This window comes from Melitaea cinxia, chromosome 26 (genome assembly GCF_905220565.1).
Source record: "Melitaea cinxia chromosome 26, ilMelCinx1.1, whole genome shotgun sequence".
In the NCBI taxonomy this organism is placed as follows: domain Eukaryota; kingdom Metazoa; phylum Arthropoda; class Insecta; order Lepidoptera; family Nymphalidae; genus Melitaea; species Melitaea cinxia.
In genome coordinates, this window is record NC_059419.1 from 7,496,143 (window position 1) to 7,523,208 (window position 27,066).

Below are 27,066 nucleotides of genomic sequence, written 5' to 3' on the forward strand. Positions count from 1 at the left end.
ATGCTAATTCAGAAACCTTCAACCTTCTGCAGATGTTCTGTTATGAAAGCTAATAGAAGGTTTTATTTTGTTACAGATATAATTGAAAATGAATCAATCGATGCATCGAGAATAAAAAGAGAGGGTGTCCTGGATAACAGGGGTGAGTAATTAACGAAACTTATTATCGTATTTATTGTAAATTATATGCCTGCATTTAAATCTAAACTTCGTTTTCTTTAGTTTTGTCTTTTTTATATTATTTTATGTATTTCGATTTCGTTTCTACTAAAATATAATACTTTCAAATATATTCTGTCTTTACTTCATTCTCATTAACATTTCTCTTTTTTAAATTATATTTATGTAAAATAACAATGTTGATTTAAGTTGTTGATTTGTTTTTTATAAAGTTGCCCAAAAAAACTTTAACCATTATACTTAAAAAAGTACAAATCAACGGCTTTGACATTGAAATGAAAGTTGTACAAAATTTAGTGCTAACACATTTGCAAATATACTGTCTCTTTTAGCATCTAAGTATTCTATTCTATCTGTATTGCGTAATTAATTGTATGTTTTTTTCTTTTTCTTTCAAATCTAATCCCCGGGTCGTGGTCAACTCCGAACTCAATGGACCTTGTAAAATATAACGCACCTCCTCCTATCCACGACATGACGGAAAACGACTGAACTATGACATTAGACCTGACTGTGCTGCTCGTGAACGATCAAAAACGAAACGACTATAACACGAAGATTGGCCGATACCACAGCGTCAAACCAGTAATCGGCCTATTGACTTCAACTGCAAGGACGTTTATTCAAGATGGTGTTACGACTGAGTTTGCTACTCAAATCCTCGGCACCACCTTAGACAATGGACGAATTTATGCTCAACTTCTGACTAAATCATCTCTTGTGCTTTATAACAAGCCGTCAAATGTTGAAGAGGCTTTCATTGTTAATCCAACTCGAGTACATTCTGCTTTCGATGGTAAATGGAACGTAAAACAAGATTTAGGTATTATAGATCCGGACAAATTTGTTCTTAAAAATACCGACTATTTAGAACCTAGTAGTAAAATGGAAATCGTTTATGCAAGCAAACCAGCTCAAGATATATTTAAATTTTGGAACCCTTCTGGCTCAACAGAAAATCAGGCCGATAATCAAATTTTAGACGAACCAGTGGCGCGCAAGGTTCCACTTCATAATAATGAACCTAAATTCGAAGTGTACAATTATCTAGATGGACCTTACATTGAAAGCGAGAAAAAAAATGAATTAATTAACCCAAATATCTTAGAAAATGTACATACATTACATCGACAAAGTAAAGCATATGAATCACACATCGAACCTTTTAAAGAAGAAGTAAAAGAAGATATTATTAAGGAATCAGATATTGTTAAAGTTAAACCTAATTATGATTTGCCCACTTTTACTATTAAGAACGAATTTTCACCAATATTTTATTATATTGACAATGTTGAATCTCATCGTTCTCCGCAAAATTCTTTACCTCAAACTAAATCGCCTAAAAAGTTATTCGGACAAAAAAGTGAACCTCGGCCTAAAAAAACTTTTACTTATGCCGGATTCGCTGATTTTACCACTGTAGTTGGTGATACGGTAATAATTTTTACACCTAACACAGAAACAATTCGTCCTCCTAATCCAGACGAGGTAAACGTTTTCCCATCCGCTAAACCAGTAGATAAACTAGCTACCAAAATTACTTTTTTGTCAGCTGACATCCCTGTTGCCACATCAACCTATAAAGCTCATCAAGTTAATGCTGTTACTAAACTCCCAGATACGGTTAGCACTAGTTCGGAAAATCCTATTAATAATGACGAAGAAAATTTGAAAAAAGTTATGTATCAAGTAGATGATAAAATTCCAGATAATGTTAGCGTTCAATATAATAATGGTTTCGATCTCAATCTTGATGTCATACAACCCTCAGAACCCGTTTACACAACGACGGAAAGTACGAGATATACTGAAGATTTAGATAATGCACAAATGAATGATTTTAGTTCTCAAGCAACGGATCCTTTAATTACGTTAAAGCCCTCTGCCACCACTGTTGATGAACCAACTGAATCTACAGTAATAGAAAACAAGGTTAAGGAACCATTTACAAATTCCGAAGAAGAAGCTGACAATACTGCTGCAGAAGTGACTGAAACACCTGAAGAAGAAGAAGAGGAGGAAGAGGAAGAACCAGAGGACGATGAAAGCACACAAGAAACGGAGCATGAAATACTTACTACTACTGAAAGTGGTCACAGTGATGAATCTTATGAGATTGAAACCACAACAGAAAACAAATATAATAAACACGAAGAGGTATTTTGTACTGATGGTCTTGAAACTCAGTCCACTATGACAATGGAGTATAAAACTCTAACGTACTTGACAACTTATTTCATACCATTAGAAAGTACAGAAACAACAACTTCAGTGAAGTCGAATATTGTGGTAGAAAGTAATTTAGGTTATATTACAAATTATATTTGTAAGACGAATCTTAATATAGAACCAACTTCTGTTATATCATCTGAAGTTCAAAGTACTGAACAAAGCAATATTGAATCGCCAGAAATTGTAACCACAATTGTATTGAATACTTCTGTCGACGTAGAAATTAACTCTGAAAGTCCTGCTAAAACTACCCCAATGGAAAAAGAAGTACCTGTCACGTTTACAGAACAGGAAAAACCACCTTCTCCTCAAGAAACTAAAACTGAACATTTAGACGAATCTATTACAGATAAAGCACCTGTAGTTACTACTACTGAGGGTACTGTTACTAGTCAAAGCCACATTGAAGTTTCTGTCAGTACGGAACACACCCCAACAGATAATCCGATAAAGAATGAAGACGATATAAGAGACTCTGAAAATGAAATAGATCTTATATATAAGACACTTTATACCACTTACACATATTTTACTACGTTCTTTGGAGATCAAACTTCTAGCATTGAAAGTCATAAGTCCGTTGTTACAAATATCATTACTTCTACAGTAGATTTGTCGAATCTCGATCCCTCTTTACTGGGTGCCTTTGATGACGGTGAAATTGCACCGACTGGTGTGGGTATAGGAAGACCGACCGAATCATTTGCTATCAACAGTATTATTGATCTTGTTAAAAAGAAAGATGTAATCGAGTCTGTTGAAATCAATAAATCTTATAGCTCTCAGACACCCACACCTAAATTAGATGATGATGTCATAGCTAGTATAAAACCAGATTCTGTGAAAACATATTATACAACATACACATTCTTTACGACTATTTACGTAGGTTCTGATGCTAATGTGTGTAGTAGAAATGAAGTATATACTAATTATGTGGGTCCTGATGAACTGATTCCTACAAAAACTAATCCACTATCTGTTAAAAATACACGAGCCCAATTTGATTTTAGAAATTGTAAGCAAGTGAAAGGAATGACAAAACAAAACTTAGATGACGATAATTCATCTGTTGAAAGCAGTATATCAATAGATCAAAACCAATCTAAAGAAAATAAACAAAAAGAAGGTGTACCACAACCAACACCAATTGAAGTTGATATGTTATTTAGCGTGGAATCAAACCCTCTTGTATCAGAAAATTCTTACGTCACCGATGTTAAGTCATCGTTTTCAAAGGGTGAGTCTAAATATTTAGACAATAACAATATACTTGATGATCAAATAAGCTCTGAGAGTAATATTGATGAAATTCTGCCTTCACCAACGCTCCTATTGCAAACAAGCTATACGACATTTACTTACTTTACAACAATGTATATAGGAAAAGATTCTAGTAAAGTAAAAAGTCATTTGGAGACAATAACCAATGTTGTTACAGAAACAATCACACCTAAAACGGAACCTGAAGATGATAGTAATTTACCAATTACTTATTATACAACCTTTACATATTGGACGACCCTTTACAAAGATAAATCCACGACGATAACCAGTCGTGAAGAAATCGTATCAAATGTAGTTACACCATCAGTTCAGTCTGTACCAACAGTAAGTCCTATCGACACTACACCTATAGATGTAGTAAGTGCTTTACCACCAAAAGACATAGAAGTGGTGTTAAAACCTTCCGCAGTAGACGATAATTTAGAACAAGATGACGGAAAAGCTACATTTTACACAACCTATACTTATTTCACCACATATTACGCTGGGAATACATCTCTAATTAGAAGCAGTTTAGAAACTATAACAAACATCGTTGATAACACAAAAGTCGTTGAAGATAATCAATTAGGAAGAAAGGTTCCGAGTGGTCCAGTTGATAAAAATTTAATTCAAGATGATAAGCCTCATATTATTCCAACAAAATTAAAGGAAGAAATTTTAGCAACTGCTCAACCTAGCCCTTCTAGTGTGACATCAACATTGTTACAAGGAACATATATTGACAACTTATTTGCTGATGTCAAGCCAGTTGAAAACAGTACTTCTAGTGAAAATACGGAGAAAAAGATCCTATTTTCACAAGTTGCTGTAATTTCTGGTGACTCTACTATAGTAACAAGTGACAACAAAACTTTGAGCGAAGAGTTTACAACTACGTCAACTACAACAACAACAGAAAGGTCTATAATTAATACTACACCAGAAGTAATAGAAAGTTCTGTAGCTGATGCTGAAACAACAACAGAGTTGCAATCTGAGGTAGAAGAGGACGAAGATGAATCTAGTTCGAAAAAGAGAGGCCGACTTACCTTTACTACTAAGAAACCATCCTTTACACCTGTTATAATTCCGTTTGCTTCAAGAAATAGGCCAACATTTAGTCCTAAGCGGTTACCTATTCCTAATAGTGCAACAACAATTACTAGAGCAGATTTTACGCCTACTATTACTGCTACTCCAACACTTAAATCAGTCAGGCCTACAGGTGCTTTTAATGGTAATAGAAAACCAGCTGCATTACCTGTCATATCCAGCTCAGGAAGAAGATTTGTTGGTCGTAGTAGTGCTTCTAATACTTTATCAGGAAATATTCCAGCTTCAAGATCTGGAGGTTTTCCTAGAGGCAGCATTACACCTACATCCCGAAGGACTGGTTTTAGGTCGAGTTCTATCCGAAGCAATAGTTTAGACTTCGCAAGTAGATCAGCGATTCCTAGGATTCGACCTACTGCATCATCAAGGTTACGAGGTGGTAGACAATCTAGCACTATTAACTATCCACCAAGTGATCAAAATGAGTCAGAAACTTTTGCAACTCAACAAGAAGAGAGCGTAACTGAATCCTTGGATGAATTTTCTGACACATCTTTGAAACAAACCACTTATAATCCGTTACTTAAATTTAGAAGACCATCTGTGGGCAGGCAACCGGGAACGGCTATTACGCCTAGATTTACGACACCTTCATCTAGACGAAGTTTGACAACTAGGGGTCGTACCACAACAACAAGACGTACAACTACGACGCGTACAACTTCCAATCCGTTACTTGCATTACGCAGACAGAGACCTAATTCTTTGTTTCCTAGAAGAAATCTATTTAAGCAACCAGAACCTGAGCCCGAAGAAGAAAATCAAGAAAACGAAGAGAAGTTTGAAAGTGAAGAAATCTTAGACGAAGAGGGATTCGAAGAAGATAATGATTACGAATCTTCTGATAGAAAGGAACAGCAAGTGGCTTCTCCCTTACCACCGAGAAAAACCTCAAATATAGTTCAAATAAGACCGTTTGCTTTTAAGCGACGGGTTAGGCGACAAGTAGACTACGGAAATAGAAAGTTTACAAATTTCAGAAGACCTGGAATAAAATCTGGTACTACTAAAAGACCTGAGCCAGAACCAGAGACAGAACAACCGGCTCCTTCTATCCAGAAGCAAAAATCTGGACGATATAACTCACGTACAAATACACGAACTACAGTAGCTCCAGCATCCAAGGCATCTTCGAGACAACCGTTCATTATTAGAGGAGAAAGCAGGTCAACAACGACTGCAGCACCAGCTTATAGACGAGGTGCAAAATCAAGAACTTCTTCTAGAACTACAACCCTTTCATCTAGACCAAAAGCTCCTCGTTTATCTGGAAAAACTACTCAGTCTTCAAGGCCTAGCTCCGCACGAACAACTGGTAGATCTCGTTCACGAACCACAACTAGCAGAGCATCAAGTAGACAAAGGACCTCCTTTGAAAATTTGAGTGGTGAAAGATACAACAAATACGATAATATTTTAAATGACGGTAAAATAACTATTACGCACCAGATACCATTGGAGGTTACAATACCAATAGTAAATGGAAAGATCACCGAGTACAAAAACGTACTATCAGCTAAACCCAGCATTGAAACATTATTACTTAATCAAGTGTCAACATCAATTGGTCCTATTGGTAATCAACAATTAGTATTAGTGGTTGATTCAACGGAATTAGCTGAAAACGGTGCTACCAAAATAACAAAATTTGTTTTACATGAAACACCTACAACTACAGTAATCTTTACACCGACAACTATAAGAGGTCGTAAAACATCTTTTGCTCACATTTTACCAAGTACTGTTTACAACGTGGAACCTGTAGTACAAACTATTGCTCCGGAAATTAATGCAAATGTGCCATTAGCTAATTTATTGCTATCACAACTTTTATTAGGTAATCAGCAACCTGCAATAAATCCTCTTCTTGCACTGCAAGGGCAGGGACTGTTACCGCAACAACCAGTAGTACAAACGCCTGTAACAGAGTACAAAACTAAAACAACTACATACGTAACGACAGTAACTGATGCAAGAGAAACCGTTTTACCAATCACATTTAGAGGCACGCCGATATTGACTACGATTGTAGATCCAACTACGAATGTTATAACAGCTACTGAGTTCATCACTGAAACAGTCGTTACTACACCAACTATTTTGGCACCTCCTCCACAGTTTAATTCTTTGTTATTACCACTGCTTCTTCAACAACAACAACAACAACAACAGCAACAAGCACTGGCTTTACAGACAGCAAATCCATTACTTGGATTAGCTCAACCTGATTTTAATCTATTACCAAATAATCTGGTATCGAACAATAATTTGAACAATGATATTTATAGTAACAGCCCTAAACCTAATATATTGTCAGACTTTAGTAGCAATGAAGATTTTTCTGAAGATGTTCAGGACAGCGGGGAAGATGTTCCACCACCTTCACCACCTCCCGCGCGAAAGAAGAATAAACAACGAGCTCATAAGCCTACTCCACCGAAACACACAAGTATAGTTACATTATACGTTTCTGGTAGACATCCAGGAGAATTCAGTACAGTATTGTCTACTGTAATCTCAGATGACACACAGACGGTTAGAAAACGAGAAGCTATATATTATGAGGATGTTAAAATATTGCCATCTTTATTGCCATCTATAGATCGACTTGTAAGTTCACAAGGTGATAATGCGTTAGAAAACTCAATGATTTCAGACATGGACAAATATTTAGCGAATTCTGACATTGTCTCACAAACAGAAACGCAAAGCTTAGAAAGTATAGTAGGTAAAATCAGTGATCATGTGAATTACAATGCCTCACCAACTTATGTTGTAAAATTAGACGTTCCGTCGACTCTTAGAAATTCAGTACAAAGATCTGTCGATGACGTCTCTTGAAATCCGAACAACTGGTTAGGTGTGTAAAGTAATGATTTAGTTATTTATTTACTTTGTATCATAGTAAGTTAACTATGAATAGTGCCTTATAGTTTTAGCATTTAGTTTTAAGATACAAATACTCTTTTGTACTTGAATTTGTAGATAGGACTCACGTTTTAAGAGGTTTATGTGTAAGATCACCAAAAATGTTTTGACGTGTTACCATATATTGAGTTGTAATGTCAAAAGTAAACAAATATTTTTAGGTGAAAATTATCTAATCACTGCCTAAGAATAACTCATAAAATCTTAGAATAAAACTTTAATATAAATACTACCTATAGTAATACTCGATCTGCTTCATTTGTAAATTGCAAATTACGACTTAAAATATTATTATAATAATAAAAATATAATTAAAACAAAGCTTGTTTTATTGATAAATTTTTATTATCGTTAATTTTTTTATCAAATTTTCATTATGAAAATTCCATATTTGTGGCTTCCAAACATGTGAGAAGAAACGAAAAATTGTGTGATTAAAGTTTTCATTTTTGTATAGAAGAAATAATAACAATAATAATTTAAAAAATCCATTTTTTAAAATCATATTCTACTATATATATATATATATATATATATATATATATATATATATATATATATATATATATATATATATTCTAATTACATTCAATATTTATAAAGAAAATAATAATTTACAACATTAAAAGATATAATCCGCCAACCCGCATTAGAGCAGCGTGGTGGATTAATTTCTGATTGTTGTCCCACATAGAGAAAGAGGCCTACGCCCAGCAGTGGGATATTACAGGCTGAGGCGTGAGCGTAAAACATGTTGCAATATAAAAGTTGTGAAGTAAATAAGGAACAAGATATTGAGGTATACTAGACTTGAGCTACACAATCAACTGACTATTCTGACGTAACTGGTGACTGAATGATGACTTGAACAGCCTTTGAAGATCCAAGAATCCAGATGGTTCTATCCCACAATCCGCGTCACCATCCGTCAAAGGAGGTGAGTTTTAATACAATAATAAGATAAAAGTAATCATAAAAATGTATTCCGAAATATAGCCAAACAATTTGATCAGAACTAATGAATCTATAATCAAAATTGAATAATTGCGATTGACTTTATTCTTAAGATTTTAGATGTCATCTACACTGACCAGTTGTTGTACATTGTATTTCGGAACACACTGAAAAAATTTACGCATCTAGATGTAAATTATTGATAATAAAATGGATTTGAATATTAATATATTTTTTTTTACTCAAGTCGACATGAAATCAAAATAAAAATATAATATTTTACTTTATAAATACATCAAGATGATTAAATTAGCTGTAAAAAATATCATTAATATTTAGAAACACGTGTAAATACTTAGTGTAATATTATGTCACATATCGCTATTAGACATTGCACATAGCTTAATATAATTAGTATAGTGTTTTCTAGTCTGTTTCTGAACTACTAACAACTAAATTATTATTACCAAAATTAAAAACTATTAACAAATAAGAACACAAAACATTTTAATTTTTTCCTTAAATTACTATACGTGTTGCATATAAATCCAGTTGTTAGATAATTTTGATAATAATAAAGTATAATAGTATATTTTTAATCTAATACTAGTGTAGATCTAGTACTAAATATATTGCACAGAAAATAAAACTTTTGTTGTTAAATCTAGTATTTTACATGTATTAAAATATATGCACAAATGGGTATTAGTTGTAGAAAAGAAATACTAACATAGTTATAGTCATATAACATAGTTCTATATTCAATTATTATTTTTTATAATAGATATTTCTGTATTTAAAATTTTATTTTGAAAGTTTTACAATGATTTATCGGTGATTAATTCTCAAGGAATAAAAATAAAAAATATATAATAGTTGTAACAGCCTTATGGTCACGTAATAAAGGTCTAACAAGTAAAGTTTACATGCTAACTACTTAAAACATTTTTTGTTAGAAATTTTGCTAAGCATTTAATGAAACAAATTTAACTGTTATCTTATAATATAGGTGATCATTTATTTAAAATCCTAAGGGGGGTGATGATTCAAAAATATATTACTAGCAACACGTATAAAATTTTATTTCGATTTCAGCGTTTAATACAAACGCCATAGTATTTGATAATACTCCATGGAGACCAGGAAGAGATATAGATATCAATAATGGAGCTGAAGATGAGAGAAAGTTGAAGAACTTAGCTACAAGAATTATGTCTAACGGCGTTGAGGTTTTAGTTAGAGATAAAAGTTCAGACGGAAAACAAGAGCAGGTAACCAGATTAAAATACATATTACAAATTTAATTTACACAGGTGTTAATAAATTAACATTTATTATATGCTAATTAATTTGTGTCTCTAATCTTATATTTTTTGTAATTGTTGCTAAGATCATGAGATTTACTCCAACATAAATATGTCTAACAAGTATTTTCTTATTATAGTAATCTCTTTTCTCAGCGAAAAAATAAAGTTATGCAATTATATTCATCGAAAACATCAAAACTTCACGAGAGTTCAACGCTACCAAATAAATCGCTATTATCTTCAGCCGTCGCCACTGTTGTAAATCGTCAACAAATGAGTGCTTTTTTTCCACTGCATCAACTAATGCACCATAACTACATTATAAAAACGTGTATGACCACATACACTTATTTAACTACTGTAGTTCAAAACAAAAGGAGCGCTATATCAACGTTTGAAACAATAGTTTCAGTGGTTACTACAGAATCACTTACAAATCTTTACGCTACCGATGTTTTAGCTGACTTGCAACCAACAAAAGTAAGATTTATAGTTATGGAACCCGATCCAATGGCACACGATGGTCCTGGGTTTTATGGAACCTTTACAGAAATTGCCCGAAACCCGTAAACAATTTACCCAGGTTCACCTGTACGGCGTCTAAATTTCTCTTGAAAACCTATTATTGCTTTTAACATGTTTCCTATGTAATCTACAAAACTCTAACCATTTAAATCCACCAAGTTAATAATATTGACCTTTCTTAATTGTTTTCCAAAACTATCATACGTACACCTAGTTAAAATTTATTTTTTCTTCACGAAAAGCTACTTCAATACAAAATATTAATAATATTTTTCTTTATAATTTCAGACAAAATACATGGAAGTAAAAACTATTCATCCCTCAGCAGTCAGTAATATGTTTTTAAATAATATGCCAAAAATAGAAAAACGAATTGACAATCAAGAAGAGCATAGTTTTGATCTCATACAACCATCTGAAATAAGTCATGCTCCGTGTACAACCTCTTGTCCTTGCAGCCATTCAAAAACAGAAGGTCTAAAAACTAAGTACACAAACTTGAAGCAATCTTCAAGTTACGCCCCGGATAAATATGTTTTAAAAAACACTAAATATGGTGGTACAAAAATTGACGTGAGACCAACTCAAAAAGAATCTATAGATCAAACAGTATATCACCCTTACGAATACGAGACTAGTTCTCACACACCACCCACAGATAAAATTGTCGAGAAATATACTCAGGTCACTGATTATTCTGATGAAAAAGATTCTAATTCAGTAGAAACAAGTGAACTTTTGACAAACGAACAAGCTCCTCCACCAAAAATGAATAGTGTATCTGGAAATAATACTTCTATAAAAAATAAACCAGATAAAACACAGAAAGTAAACAAAAATAAATTTGTTATGGCTGAACTTATAAAATTAGGTTCATTAGGTATTAAAAGTTTATCACAATTAGCACCTGTTTTTGAGAAAATGACTGGTGGCTTCATGAAGCGCCAAGAATCAAATAAGACTGCAACTACTACAACAACTATTAAACCAAATAAACTTTCCTCGTTTATTGCAAGCAAGAGGGTAGATAACGATTTAGAAACAAAAGGAGGAAATTTTCCAATATATATTCCTGTCGATGACATGGAAACTTCTGAATCTCAAATATACTTTAAAAATGTTACTTTACAACAAAATTTTGCATGGGGAACAGAAAACAAACATTCTAAAGCGCATCTTGTGAAGCCTAAAATAGTTTATGAAAGTCCTCTCGTCAATGGTGGTATACCTATTAGCCCAGGTGAAATTATAACAGCTAACTCAGATGTGATCGTCGGTAAACCTGCAGTTGGAGGACCATTAACTTTAGCTGCTAGTGGAATTAAATTACAAAATCCTGTACATCCACCTATAATAGACAATGTTGTTGTAAATAATAATCAATATATAGTAAAAGAGAAACCCATGAATGATCAATCTACGCTAGGTATAAATACTGATGATTCATTTGATTTAAGGCCACCAGAACTGCCTAAATTAAAATCAAAACCAAATAAAAATCTGATTCGTCCTGCTGGAGGTCACTCAATTCAGCAAAATGCTCAACAGTGGCTACCACCTACTTCACATATAACTAATGAACCCATTAAATATTCAGGAATAGTAAAAAATAAACAACCTCTTCTTGTTAACCATGGTAGACCAGCATTTTTAGATTTCATTCCTTCTTTAAACAAGGCTCCACATAATGTTCCCAAAGAACATCAAGCTAATTATAAACCTATTTCTGATGGAATTCAGGAACAAGAAATTCCAGATAATAATCCAAGTTCATCCGAAATAGTGAGTTCTAAAATAACAACAGACGGAGAATATGCTGATATTCAAATTCCTAATTCTGAAAATAAACCGTTTTTAGTCGATATACAACCCTCGAGAGTAGCTAATGTATTAATTCCTCATGGAAGTTCAACAGCTTTAGTCTTTGCTGGCTCTACAGAGCCTCATAAAACCGGAGATTATATTGATGACCCTTTACCATATCCAGAACCTGGATATTTTGGAAGCTTTAGTATTGATGCACCACATATGACCAACGTACATAATGTAATTCTTAATAAAAACCAATTTTTCGTAAAACAAGGCGTAAAATCCACATCTGAATCATATGTAAAAAATGTAACCCCACGCCCATTAACTCAGAAAGAAACGGGAGTTAATATCGACCAAAAACTAAAATGGAATGAAAATAAACGTCCCAAAGACTTCGTGGATATTCCTCCTCCAACAAGCAATCAAGAAACTCATATTCAAATTGGCCCACAAATTACAGCTTATAATCCAGAAATATATAAAGCAGACTTTGAAAAAAATAATAAAATGAATAAAAAACCAAAAGAGGGAAAAGATGTGATTGATAGAGAATATGAGAATTATCTTGCCGTTCCACCACCACCCCCTAAAATGCATTTTAATCAAGACATACGTTACGATAAAAAAAGGTATCAACAACGACCTGCAGTTCATACAAAACCTGTTCAAGATAGTAATACCTTTTTAAACATTCAGCATCCAATACCCAATCAGTTGCCCCCGAAAGTTACATCAGAAATTTATTTCGCTTCTCAGCTACCAAATAATCAAGCAAGTCCAACATATACATTTAAGATACCTCAGTCTTCGACGAGTGGAACTAATACTCAAGCGAAATATCCAAAAACCCCTAATAACCAGATACATAAGCAAGTAACTTCTTCAAACACAGCTGATAAGTCTATAATAACGGGCAATAATAAGGATAATACTTATACAGTGACATTAAATACTGCAACTAATGTGGCAAGTGCAAGTAATACTGGGCATATTGTAGGGTCGAGTATAACGGTACCGATAACCACTACGTCTCTAAATGGACAAATAAATGCAAATATACCTATTGGGACAAACTTTGCTATAAGAGTAGAAGATGACCCAGCTAAGTATGAAAGTGTAGCCTTACACGGTAAAAGACATCCATCACTTACATTTGATAATCACGAAAATGTGGCTAGCGAAAATAATTATGTCTATAAAGGAAATAATTTTGAGTTTAAATCTAATCTAACTCAACCTCAGACTTCTACAAGTGAGATTAAGACTAACATCAATAAAAATATTAGGGACAAAACAATACATAAAGGGCATAGTAACGTACTAGCGCCGTCATTAAACAGTCATGCCAATTTCCCTATGATCAACGAAGATAGAAATTATTATGATAATGTCGATTATGCTATCAGTAAAGAGATTGATTTTGATAATAGACCTTCATCATTTGTTCCGGAATTCGCAAGTAATTCTCATGGATGGTATGCTAGCGTTCTCAATGATGATAATATTAAAAATATTAAAGTTGAAGCAACTACTCGAAAAATAATACCTCTGAACTTTGACAATAGTTCTAATAATTTGCCAGAATTCGGAGAAAAGATCGCAACGGTTGGAAAGCCACCAGCGGAGTTTTGGAATGAAAAGAATAAACAAACAGTTAATAATTTCAGTGTAGGAAAACCATTTTCTAAACCAGATGAAGGATCAAAACCAAACATTTTGCCTTTTACGATTCGACCCAACTATATACCCTCTATTTTCAGCAACACGCAACCTGTATATGATATTCCCGTAAGAGATAATAGTGAGGAAACCTCTACTACAAAAAATAATAATTCGCAATCAAAACCAGTTTATGAAACAGCTGAAGAAATATACGATGGCGAAGAAGAATCTGAAAGTAATAGTGAAGTTGATGGTGAAGTAAGTTCAGAATCTATGAAAATACCAATTATTACCCCATCTTCTGATAAAATAAACTTCTCAAACAGCAATTCTGTATCAATTTCCGAATCAAACCCAAGTCATAATAAGCCGACTGAAGTTGTACAGTTAGTTGACTTTAATCCTGGAACGCAAACAGAAAAGCCATTCAATTCCATTAATAAAACTACATTCCATTCAAACAATATGGTACCTATTTTTGAACATAATTCTTATATGAAACCAAGACCATTTACTGTAAATACAGGGATTCCGTTGGATCATCAATTACAACAGCCACATTGGCAAATCAATCAACTAATGGAAAACAGTACTAATTCATCTTATGAAGATATGGAATTCAATATGGGTGAAGAAAAATATACTCGTACGTCTAGTACTAATCTTCCATACTTTACAAACAAGTCAAAAATTTTCAATGTAATAAGAAATAAACATAATAACCTACAAAACTTTAAAAATTCGACTCAGTCAAATAATACTCGTTTATCAAACGAAAGTAATATAATAACATCTACAATTCAAATTCAAGACAAAAAACCGCTCATTGTTGACGTAGAGGAGAAATCCACTCTTCCGACATTTACAATAAAGACGGAACCGGACATATTGAATAATTCTTCTAGTGAAATAATTGATTTATCACCACCTCCACCATCCATGAATTATAACTTTAAGCCATCGGTTACTGATGAGATAATGGGAATGAGTCCACCTCCACCAAGAAACCCATTACAAAGAATTCCTTCCAGGGCACCTCAAACCCCAAGACCAATTTTACCAATACGAACTCCAGCTCCACATAGGCCTGTGCCTCCAAAGACGTTACCGCCTAGGCAGTCAACACAACGACCTCTGAGGAAGCCAATTAGAGATGAAGTTTCAACATACAGGCCAACTTACGACATTGTTAACAAGGTTAAAAGGCCCAGTTATAACGTGGATCAACCATCTTCACATTTACTTCCCCCTCCAAGAGAACTTCCTACAAAAGTACTATTAATACAAAATAATCCCAAGCCAACAAGTACAGTTTCTTCTGTAGTTGACGGAAACGTAGAAAAAGTTATTTTCCCAACACTAGTTTCTTCAAGTTGGCTCACTTCATCAAACTTCGACTTTTCGTCAAGCTTTAACTTTGGACCAACACCTGTATTTTTCCCAGATAGTGTGCCTACCTCAGTTTCTGAAGATTCCAATAAAGTATTGGAGTCTTCATCTGAATATTCAAATGAATATGAAACATCAAGCGAGACAGTAGACTATAGTGACGAAAAACCTATTAAACAAGACACAATTCCAAAACAGGGTAACAAAACAAAAGAGGAAGACACTCAATTTTCTAATGAAAACACCGAGTCTAGTAAGGAAGAGAGTAGTAAGGAAGATATAAACAAAGATAAAATGAAAGTGATTCCTATTGGAAACAAAAATCGTACACGCAAACCTTATCCAGTGCGCAACGATGATAAGAAACTTAATACTAATAAATTTAAGCTTCCGTCTAAATCTGCACCTGTAATTAGACCTACTCGAACGTTGTATCGACCGGAATTTGCACATTCAACCAGATCAACTTCAATCAAAAAAATTGCACGACCGCTTCCTTCAAGACCACTAGCGGTATTCCCTACAAGTATTATAGAAAGTTCTGAATCTTCTATTGACGAAGAATATATTAAGCCTACTGAAGTTCTCAAAGAAGTTGAAGTGTCAAAAATTGCGTCAGAATTACCAACTGTTATTGAAAAGACGGTCACAACGACCTTTACTATAAGTAAAGATCCAATTGAGTCAAACGTACATAAAACTCATCACGGTGGAAATGAAATAAAGATATCAGATGAAATTATTCCAACAAAGACGGAATTCAAAACAACCATTATCACTCTTACAAAAACGTTATCAGAACCTCCTCAAATAATTTCAAGTATCGGTTACGTAAATTTAACTCACACGTTGACCGTAACTCATACGGAAACTAGTCTAGTCAGTCAATCTGAAGGGGCCATCACAGAAACATTGATATTGACCAATACACAAACGTCTACAATAGTCGACGTCGTGACTGAGGTGTACACAGAAGTGCAACCAACTACCATTGTTGAAACTGTTACTAAACACATTCCTATTGTTCAAATAGAATCAACACCGGTTATCGAGTCTACGTTACCTACAAATATAGCCCTGGACGACATTACTATGTCGTCAGAAGAAAAAGAAAACTTTATTATAAGAGATAATGATGTTACTGAAAATATTCAAAAGATTGAAACAGAAGAAGACAAAGATAATGATACATTCTTTGTCGTTGTGAATAAGTCACAAAACGGTGGCAAATCCCCACCCATTCACACAGACATTGAGACTGGTGATTATGATGGTATTACTAGAACTGAGCAAGTTAACAACAATGGAGTGTCACAAGTATTATTTGGAGAAATATTACTAGCTGGCACGCCATATTTAGAAACTACTAATGTTGGACACCCCACTGGTAAACATTGTTCTTTAATGCATACAAATTAATAACATTATTTTAAAAATTATTTCTACAAGAAAGAAATATTTAATACAATTTATAACATCAGCACTAAATAAATAAATTGTTAATAATGAAACTTAAAATAATTTCTATTCAAGGCACTGGATATGGAAAGGAATGTCAACCAGACTGTAAGGCTTCAAGAAACGAACGATGTCAAAGAATAGACGGCATTATGAAATGTGTATGCAGACCCGGTTTTGCTAGAATGTTCCCAGACAGGCCTTGTAAACGTAAGATTAGAGCTGGTGAAATAGTTTCAAAGGTTTATTATATTTCGACGCTAACCATTTTTATATACTTCTTGTTTTTCAGCTACTTACACATATTCAGTAAGACTAGCTTTGGGATCACAAGGAAATGAACGTTTGAGGTTCCACACAAGCTTATCTGATAACTCAAGCAAGGAATACCATAATTTAGCGGTCGCTACTCACGAAGGTATCAATAGGATGGTGATGCAGTCTGATCTGCGTGATGTTTATCATGGTGTTCATATAACTGGATTCCACCCAATCGAAATGAAGACTTCCCAAGGGGAACGCTATCAGGGCGTTATTAATGACTTCTATGTACAGGTAATGCTTACTACTTATAGTTTAAAAATTATGTTTGTTTTTTCATTTTACGAAACATAGTAGTCTAATTATTTTATATATTTTTTATTTCCAGCTGTCAGATAACGCTCACGAGAGTCGCCTCAAAGAAGTTATAGAAAAATATCTCCGGAACAATAATTACAGCCTTGGTGGCACAGAAGTACACGCAGCCGAAGAGTTTATAGACAGATTAAATGTTACCGGTACGTTTAACGATATGCGTATTATTTATAACACCACCATTATTTTATAATTATAATCTTAAGAAAAAAAATCAAAGGCTAAAATAGGCTTATTAGGCTCCAACCTACAAATTATTTATAGTTTATCAGTGTATTTTGTATTAAAACTTTTAAACAAATATTTATTATGTGTGTTAAAACAAAATTGGCATACAGTTTTCAAAATAATTGTTGACTGGGCATTCTATTCTACAGATTTATCTGATGAATTTGTAATTGTAAGTCACTTCCTAGTCACCTGATATTGATAATATACGTCAGTGGTTCAGTTCAAGTTAGATGTCTTACATGAGAGTTATAATGTTTTTTGTCAGATTTTGATGAGTGTACCAGCACACAGTTCCATGACTGTTCAGAACACGCTCGTTGTTTCAACCTCCGTGGTACTTACACTTGCAGCTGCTTAGAAGGATTTGCAGATCTCAGTGTTAATACTCTGTATCCAGGGCGAATATGTTCCTGTAAGTATAAATCATACTTACACCTATGTATGAGATAACTTGTCATAAATAGTTTAAAAATCATAATTAGTAATACAATATAATAAAAGTAGTATAATAAGTGGTAATACTTACCTAAAAAAATACTGTATTTCAATCTTATACATATTTCCAAAATAAAACTGAACAGATGAAAAAATACACATATTATGTAAGGAAGAAAGAATGAAAATATATTATCAAAATGAGATAACACTTACATTTTAATGTTGGTAAAACTATGATAGTAATCTTGACACTGACAATTTTAAAATAAAATTTAATATTCATTTAACAGTTTTGTATTTCAACTAATGTAAATTACGCAATATAAAACTTTCACGAAATGTAATTCGATTTTTTTTAAACAATATAATTATTATATTTATGAGTATTATATTATTCATTATTTTTTATGGAACGTTATTTAATTTTTATTAGTTTTGAAACTTTTTTTATTATTAGTTCATTGAACTCGTAGTCAGAAAAATTAAAGTAAATACATAAAAATTTGTAAGCACAGAAGGATAAATGTAGGTAATAACTATTCCTACTTATAACCTCTCTATACTTATAACTCTTGCGTTGGTCGCGTTGGTCCCTGTCATTATCATCTACATCTGATATCGATCGTTACTCATAGTAGGGAACATAGGGGGGAATATATCCGCAAACCCGTATTGGAGCAGCGTGGTGAATTAGGCTCTGATCCTTCTCCTACATGGAGAAAGAGGCATTTGCCCAGCAGTGGGATATTAAAGGCTGAAGCGATTGGCCTAATACATTGGCGTTACAGCTGTTTGTCATTGACTGAGCATTTGTGTTTCTATAGTATGTGTGTTTTGGACCCCACTCAGGATTTTATAATACTAGAGGCTATAAAGTGTCATACATTGAATGACTAACTTCATATTTTTTATTGTTAGCTGATGCAGTTGGCTGCTCTACCTGCAACTATCACGGTACCTGTTTCGAACGAGAAAATGCTATGATTTGCGAATGCTTTAAATGGTATGCTGGAAGGACTTGTCAAGTTAATCTTAAAGGTACGTGTGCCATTATATCATTAGTTAATAACGATTCGGTATACCGAATCCTTCATTTTCTTAGGGTAAATAATATTTATAATTGATTTATACATAATCCAAATTAGACAAATATATAACGGCTTAGTATGATGAGATTTTTGTACACTGTTGTCTCCAAAAATTCGTTATTTAATATATAATATGACAAGACAGAAATACCTCTCTATTTATATATAATTTGTAATAGTTAAAAAATCATTAAATTTGGAATTATGAATTCTTTGCATTATTGATTACACCGTTCCTTTTTACTTTATATTTTATGACGAAAAGTAACAAAATTTTAATTTACAGCGGTATTAATAACAGTGACGGTAATTGGATTGGTGATAATTGCTGCGGTGACCATATGGGCGTCGAAGAGATGTTGCTGTCAGAAAGGACCTACCACACAAACTTTTGTCATCGGTTGCATGCAAGGAATGCCTACCTTACATCAGGTAAAGTATATTTAAAATAGCCTATAATTTTATTATGATTTTATATTAATAGTCGAATAACATTAAAGATGTTCTGTAACATAACATATTTGACCTAATGACATTTCATATTATCATCATCAATACGTCGTAATATGTTTGTGCACGCTAATCTCAGAAACGGCTTATTTGATTTAGATGCAACTTTCATTAATATATTATGGCAAGCTTCACTTAATATTTAGTGTTTGTTTCATGTCAATCGGTTTATAAATAAAAAAAGTTATGCCAATTTAAAGAATCACGTTGAACATGTAAATACCCAAACAAGGGGGCTTATAATCCACAATAAACCAAAAGATATATCAAAAAAATGCTGTCCCAAGTCACTATTCCACGCGGATGAAGTCGTGGGCACAGCTAGTGTGTAATATGTTGTACGACGGGCATTACTTGCAACGTCTAAGGAATCTTTGAACATTATATTAGTGACTCAATAATGAACTATAATATTGTATTTAAAAATTAATTAATTAGTTATTAGTTCGGCTGAACCTCAACACTAAAGTGATAAATGCCACGCTATCACGTGCAATATTTCATTGTCAAAATAAACTATTTACTATAATCACTGTTCGAGAAGGGCAGTTTGATACGCAGCTATCGGATAAAATTGCATGAAAATTATTATAAAAAATATTTTTATTTACTATTTCAATATTTACTTCATATCCGTATATTAATCCGCATCCGTTTATCCGTATATTAAGCTGGGTGGTTACGGCAGTAAAGAATACAGCCACCTCTGTCTTCTCGTGGGTGTCGTAAGAGGCGACTAAAGGATAACACAGTTCCACTACCACCTTGGAACCTATAAGGCGGATCGATGTCGAGATAACCATTCAATTGCTGGCTTTCAAATACACAGACCGAAGACGGGCAGCAGTGTCTTCGGTGCGACAAAACCAGCCCTGCGGTCACGAACCCGCCCAACGTGGTGACTAAGGGCAAAACACATGAGAGCTTAGGGAGGCCTATGTCCAGCAGTGGACTGTGATAGGCTGAAGTAATCTGTAAATTTCTATAATGTAAATAATATTGATTACAGGGTAACTTACCTTCAAAGCAAAGAGCGGACAGGCGTGCATTAATAACAGAAAGAATCGAGACAGCTGAAACTTGTAGCGTGCAAAACACTTCTTTGCCTTACATACCTGCTAAGGTAAGTTATAATTATCGGATTAACAGATATATCAAAAGTTTAGGATCTCCGAGATTTAGGAGTCCCTGAGCTAGTGTGCTTTAGAGTCCTTGTATCTAAATGTTTTAGAGTTTTGATTTTGTTAATACTATATCTAGTATGCAAACCAAAAGTTAAGTTTGAATACACTATAGACACTACATTCTACATTAGACGGAAGGTCATTCCTATTTCCTTTTATAATTCACTGACATTTACTTCTATTTAAATCAAACAAAATTATCAATTGAGTAGTACGAGCGTTGTGTTCTATTTACTGAACCATTTCGGGTACGGTTTCTACTGATAAGCACGAAAATCTAATTGATATAAGTAACATTATTTGATTAGCCTGTTGGCGTAGTATGCAAGGATCCTGCTTTCTGCTTAATCAATTTCCGGCTAAATTCTGAGTGTAATATATGTTTTATTTCTATCTATATTTATGAATAGACGACCGGGACCGTATGGTGTATATCAAAGTAAAAAAATAAATAATTAAAAACTATTTTGCTTTAGATCACACGATTGAAGTAAAACTTCTTTAGCAATAGGCCTGGACAATAGGCCTGCACTGTGTATTAGATATACGAAACGTAACTGGCTATGAGAGAAAGAGAGTAAGAAAATGTGTGATCACACTTCTCTCACGACACGCAACATTCTCGTCACGCATTTACCAGCTTACTCCCCAAGGCAAGCGTGCGTAAAGAATTTTTACTTCAAAAATAAACAAATACCCCCGTCCTCAGTCGCGCTCCCGCTCGTGCAGCCGCCACGTGGCATCGCCGCCGCCCGCGCACGCGCCGCCGCCGCCGCCCGCGCCCGCGCTCATGATCCCTCGAGCTCGACTGCACCCACTGCACTCAGACAGGTATAACTGAAGTGATTTTAGCAGCCTATCGATGTAACATAAGAACATAATGATAACAGATGTAACATAACTGGTAACATTTCTCATATATCATATATATTGGAGTTATTGTTTTTCAGTCGATAGAGCCAGGGCCAGTAAAACTACCATATACCCGGAAAACGCATAGCAATTTATTAAAAATATTCTTAAACTATATGTAATTTAGAAAACGAAACGTTAGCGTGTTTAAATACAGGGCAGCGCCATCTAGGTTTACTTTATAGAACTATTCTAACAATTATAACTAAATAATATAATGATTTCCAAATTATACAGTTCTAAACACGCTTTTTATATATCCTATCCATTGAAGTTAAGGTAAGGACATTATCTTCTATAATCGAATGTGACTGATTACTGAGGTACAGTAGGGAATATCCTGCTCAATCTAGAGAAACCGGTATGAAGAAGTATCTCAAGCTTGCAGAAAATCATAGCTAAATAAGTAGTGTTGTGTTCTTGTAGTGGGTAAGGTGGTCAGAGCTCCTGGGGAGGGTCTAAGGTAGCATTTGCAACGCGCTGGTGATCTTGTAGACATAACCGCTTACCATTAGGTGAGCCGTGATTGCTGACCTAGTCGTATAAGAAATAAGCCTAAGCTTTCCATAATTGGTAGTCTTCACTTCGAAGATTCCGCAATGCTTGAAGACAAAAGTTTTCGAGCAATGCGTCCTGCCTGTGTTAACATACGGAGCCGAGACGTGGACACTGACGAAGGGACTGGTCCACAAGTTTAAAGTCGCTCAACGTGCAATGGAACGGGCTATGCTTGGGGTCTCTCTCAAAGACAGGATTAGAAATGAGACTATCCGCGAGAGAACGAAAGTAACCGACATAGCCCACAGAATTAGCAAGTTGAAGTGGCAGTGGGCTGGTCATCTGTGTCGCAGGACCGATGGCCGTTGGAGTAGACGGGTCCTAGAGTGGAGTGGAAAAAAAAAACAAATATCCAAAACTGATTTTATCAAAAACACTCTTTCAATGTTTCGAAACCTTTGGGACATTCAATTGATATATAACTGATGAATTTGTTTAATGTAATGATAAATAAATGTAATAAAAAAATGATGAGACTGCGTCTTGGCAAACGCAGTGTGGGACGTCCTCCGGCCCGATGGACCGACGATCTACGTAAGGTTGCCGGTGTAGGCTGGATGAGGATTGCGAAAGACCGGGATGTGTGGCGCGAACTTGGGGAGGCCTATGTCCAGCAGTGGACTGCGATAGGCTGAAGTGATGAGTGATGAATTGGTAGAAATACAAAACCTATCTAGGATATGTATAGAAAATAAGATAAGGACAAGTTTGTGGGAGATGTGTCCTTTACTAAGCATTGAGTTGTTCAAAACATTTTTTTAGCAAAATATCACTTTTCAATTTATTTATTTTTTGTTTGTTTTAAGAGCTGGCCATGTGACTTTTAATTTCTATTACTTAGATTAATTTATTATATTTAGCAAACACAGATTCACATTGACAACGGTTATATGTAACAGGCAAATAGCGACAGGGACATACATGTAGTATACTTACCGCTTATTCTTTGAATTTTGATAATAACGTGTTTTGTTTTATAGTCGCGATAATTTGTCGAGAAAGAAGAGTTCAGAAATATGTAGCGAAGCGAAGTTGATAAGTTATTTGGAGTCCGGAGCCATTAACACTACAGAAGAAGTAAGTTTTGATAGGGTTTTTGATTTAAACAGTGACAGTGATATTAAATTTAGCTTCATTTGCACTTCATATTTTAATTTTTTATCTTCAGATGCGGAGAAAGCATAGCGTGGAATCATCATATAGCGTTAACAAGGAGAGATCCAACAAACAAGGTAATATTTTTGTTATTGTTTTCTAACGAAGGTAGTGAAATTTATACAAAAATAAGAACGAAACTTAACCAGCTTTATTTGTTTATTTGAATGAGTCCCTATATTTCTAATAGAAAAAAAAAATAAGAAGCTCAAAGTTCAAACAATAATTAACAAAAAATTAATGACTAAAGATTTAACAATTTATTTTTAAATTTTCATCAAAATCTCATTTCAGGAGCATTAGTATCAGCGGGTTTCAAAGTATCAACCACAGTTCGTCCCGAAGAATCTGTGAAGGAAGACAGAGATGATGCGTCATCTATTAACAAGACCGACTTAGAAGCGGAGATGTCACGCTTCGACACGCTGAGGAAGACTTACAGGTAATTAAATATTGAATGAAAAACTTTTTTAATATTTATAGTCTGAAACAAAAACAAACGAAAAAGTGGATCTGAAAAAGCGCGAGAAGTTAAAAAAGAAGCTCTTCCTATCCCTATATCTATAATATTAAGTATTAATTTAAATTGATATTTGAAAAATAATGCTTGAACTTTTTTTTTAATTTCTTGTCTCTTTGATTGGTTGGATGAAATTATGCAATTAATAATGATTTTAATGATTTCATTTGATGTTTTTTTAGAGTTTGTAGCTTTTCACAATCATTATTATAGATTAGCAGTCTTGTTGATATTTTTATATTTCAATTACAGTCAAGAGGACATATCAGAATGGACAGATGCTGAAAGACGGATCGGTGAATTGTAAGTATATAAATGATTTTCATTTATATTGTCTAATATGTACATATTTTGTGCCGTTTAAGCAAGACTTTATTAGAAACATTTTAAAATTCTTTCTCATTTTCGTATATTATATATTTTCTTAGAATGTTGCTCATATCCTTGACCTGAATTGTTACTATGAAATAACTAGTAGCTGAGACTTTTAAAACATTAAATAAACTCGGACCACGTTATATTAATTAAGCATTTTATTTAACAGTTAAAAACTATGTAATTTAACTTAAAAGTTGTAGTTCTCTTGTCTCAATTTTATAAACTATAGACTATTAAACACGTGAAAATTTATTTAGACTATTTATTGTATTACCATGAATATGACTTAATGCGAAACACGATTTTTTTATTTCTTCCAGGACGCTATCAGAAGCTCGGTCGGTAGGTGGAACTCTACCTGCCAGTACAGGTAGAGCTGCTTCATCCACACGACTAACACATCAGGTATTTTGAATAAAATAATACTTTATTGAAACCTTTGCAATACATAAAATCTAATAAGGAACACCTCAATACTTGTCACTCCTTTAATAACCGAATCCCTGGGTTCGATTCCCTTTCATATTTAATACATGTCTTACATCTCGTATTGTTACAATGTCTTTATTTTTCAATGTTAATAAAAATTATGAGCACGTACTAATTCACATTTTATAAAACTATAAAATTTATCACTATTATCTGTTTCTGCGTCCATTCCTGGCACAAACTCGACATACATATAAAAAGAAATAAAGAATTCAGCAATGCATATGAAATATTTTTAAGGAGCTTTCAATTCAGTTGCCTGGTGGCAATTTTTTTATTTCAAAATTTATATATTTTGTTTCAAATCTACATAGATTCATCCAACCATCCAAAACAGACTACTTGCGTACTGTTATCACTAGAAGAATACTATGATGCGTCAAATTACTTATCCCACAGTAGTCGAAGAATTGAAATATGCTTTGTTAGCACCCTTATACGACATCAATCTATTTATACACATACATGACAATATTCTTAGTAATTTAGGAACACCTGTAAAAAAGTAGACAATTATCTAGATACCAATGTTTAATTTATTAACTTTGTATTTGTTGTTGTACTACTTGTTGGTGTTAACTTATGAATAAATAAAAATAAATAAATACTTATTTTTTGAACTTAAAATGTTGTCTAACGTGACTTAAGGTCGTGACAAAAAATTTGTCTTTCGTACGCGACAAACAGACGCGACGTACATATGTATGTCAGAAATAGAGTATGTGCGACAAGAGCGATATTTTTCCGAATGTATAATTTGATACAACGTGACAAGACAACGTGACCAGTCGGATCCGTAAGTCGCGATTGTAAGGCACGTATAATACTTCAAATTTAAATAAATACTTAATATATATTTTTTTGAATTTCGAACGCGACATGTTTATAATTTAACAGTTCTTAGCAAAAACTAATGTTTTTTGAAATGTAGGGACCAGTTTGAAGACGTGTCACTACTTTTTATCCAAGCCCACCACTTATTAACTACTTATTCACAACTTATCCAGGAGGCAAACACAATGGCTGAACGCGATCTCGGCTCCACTTTCCTTCTGCCCCACGTGCACCTCTATAAACCTGATCTTGTGGGTATTTGCACTTTTTAACTGTGTACTAATAAATAATAACATTATTTATTTTAGATGAAGTTGAGTACCTTATAGTCTAGTAATAGTTAATACGTACTGGTGACGGTTGACCCATACTTGTATATATGGGTAAGCTCATATAAGTGTTATGTATAGTTTGTTTCATTGAATTCTGTATTTTTTTAAAAATAACTAGGTCGGCAAACAAGCGTACGGTTCACCTGATGGTAAGCGATTACCGTAGCTTATAGACGCCTGCAATACCAGAAGCATCGCAAGCGCTTTGCCGACCCTATCCCCACTCTCCCAGGAGCTCTGGTTATCTTACTCATTAAAAGGAACACAAAACTACTCGAAAACAGTATTATTTAGCTGTGCTCTTCTGTAAGGTCGAGGTACTGTCCCAGCTGGGCTGCTCCATATTTTGAGCAGGAAATTTCCTGCTGTGCCCTACCTCTGATGATTATGGTCGAGTGCTTCATTTTTATTATTTCTACGTCTATTTTTAACTTATTGTTTGACATTGCCAGTGCTCTGTACATGTCAAACAATAAGTTAACATTATAAAAATAAATCTCATAAAATGTATCTATTAATAGTTCTTAGTAATCTTTAAGAATTTAGTCGCCAAGTGATTATATTTTAAATTATATTTTGCTCTTTTTTTTCAGACTAGCGACGTATCGGAATTCGATTCCCTGTGAAGACTGTTTTTATTAAAGGTTGTTTATTTTAATTAGCGAAAACATTTATTATAGAATGCAGAGGCTATTAAATAATTTATTTTTGATACAAACATTGAATTTGTGAGTTACCAAAATTTTACACAACATATAATTTATTATTGGTTTTCTAAAAATTAATATATAAAGTTGAAAATAAAAATATATTTTGAAGTAATCTAGTTAAAAAATAATATTAAATTGTCTTTATCCAGAAAGTGACGAAAAAGGCTCCATTAAATACTTTTTATTTTGGAAAAAAATCTTTATAAATGAATTTACAATGAAAATATGGTGCCTAAAATGGTGTCTTGAATGTAATATTTTA

At 33.7% G+C, this 27,066-nt stretch overlaps 1 protein-coding gene across 1 annotated transcript; it reads left to right on the plus strand.

The window, feature by feature from the left end:
* LOC123666446 lies at positions 1-26,720 on the plus strand. The gene is made up of 19 exons (XM_045600538.1): positions 1-142; positions 9,772-9,947; positions 10,137-10,463; positions 10,797-16,758; positions 16,905-17,039; positions 17,122-17,384; positions 17,479-17,608; positions 17,962-18,108; positions 19,053-19,172; positions 19,509-19,654; positions 20,742-20,855; positions 21,626-21,747; positions 23,367-23,463; positions 23,555-23,618; positions 23,836-23,983; positions 24,314-24,364; positions 24,760-24,844; positions 25,936-26,013; positions 26,688-26,720. Exons 1-19 carry the CDS (start codon positions 1-3, stop codon positions 26,718-26,720), a joined length of 8,340 nt encoding a protein of 2,779 aa, XP_045456494.1.
* The last annotated feature ends 346 nt before the right edge of the window (positions 26,721-27,066 follow it).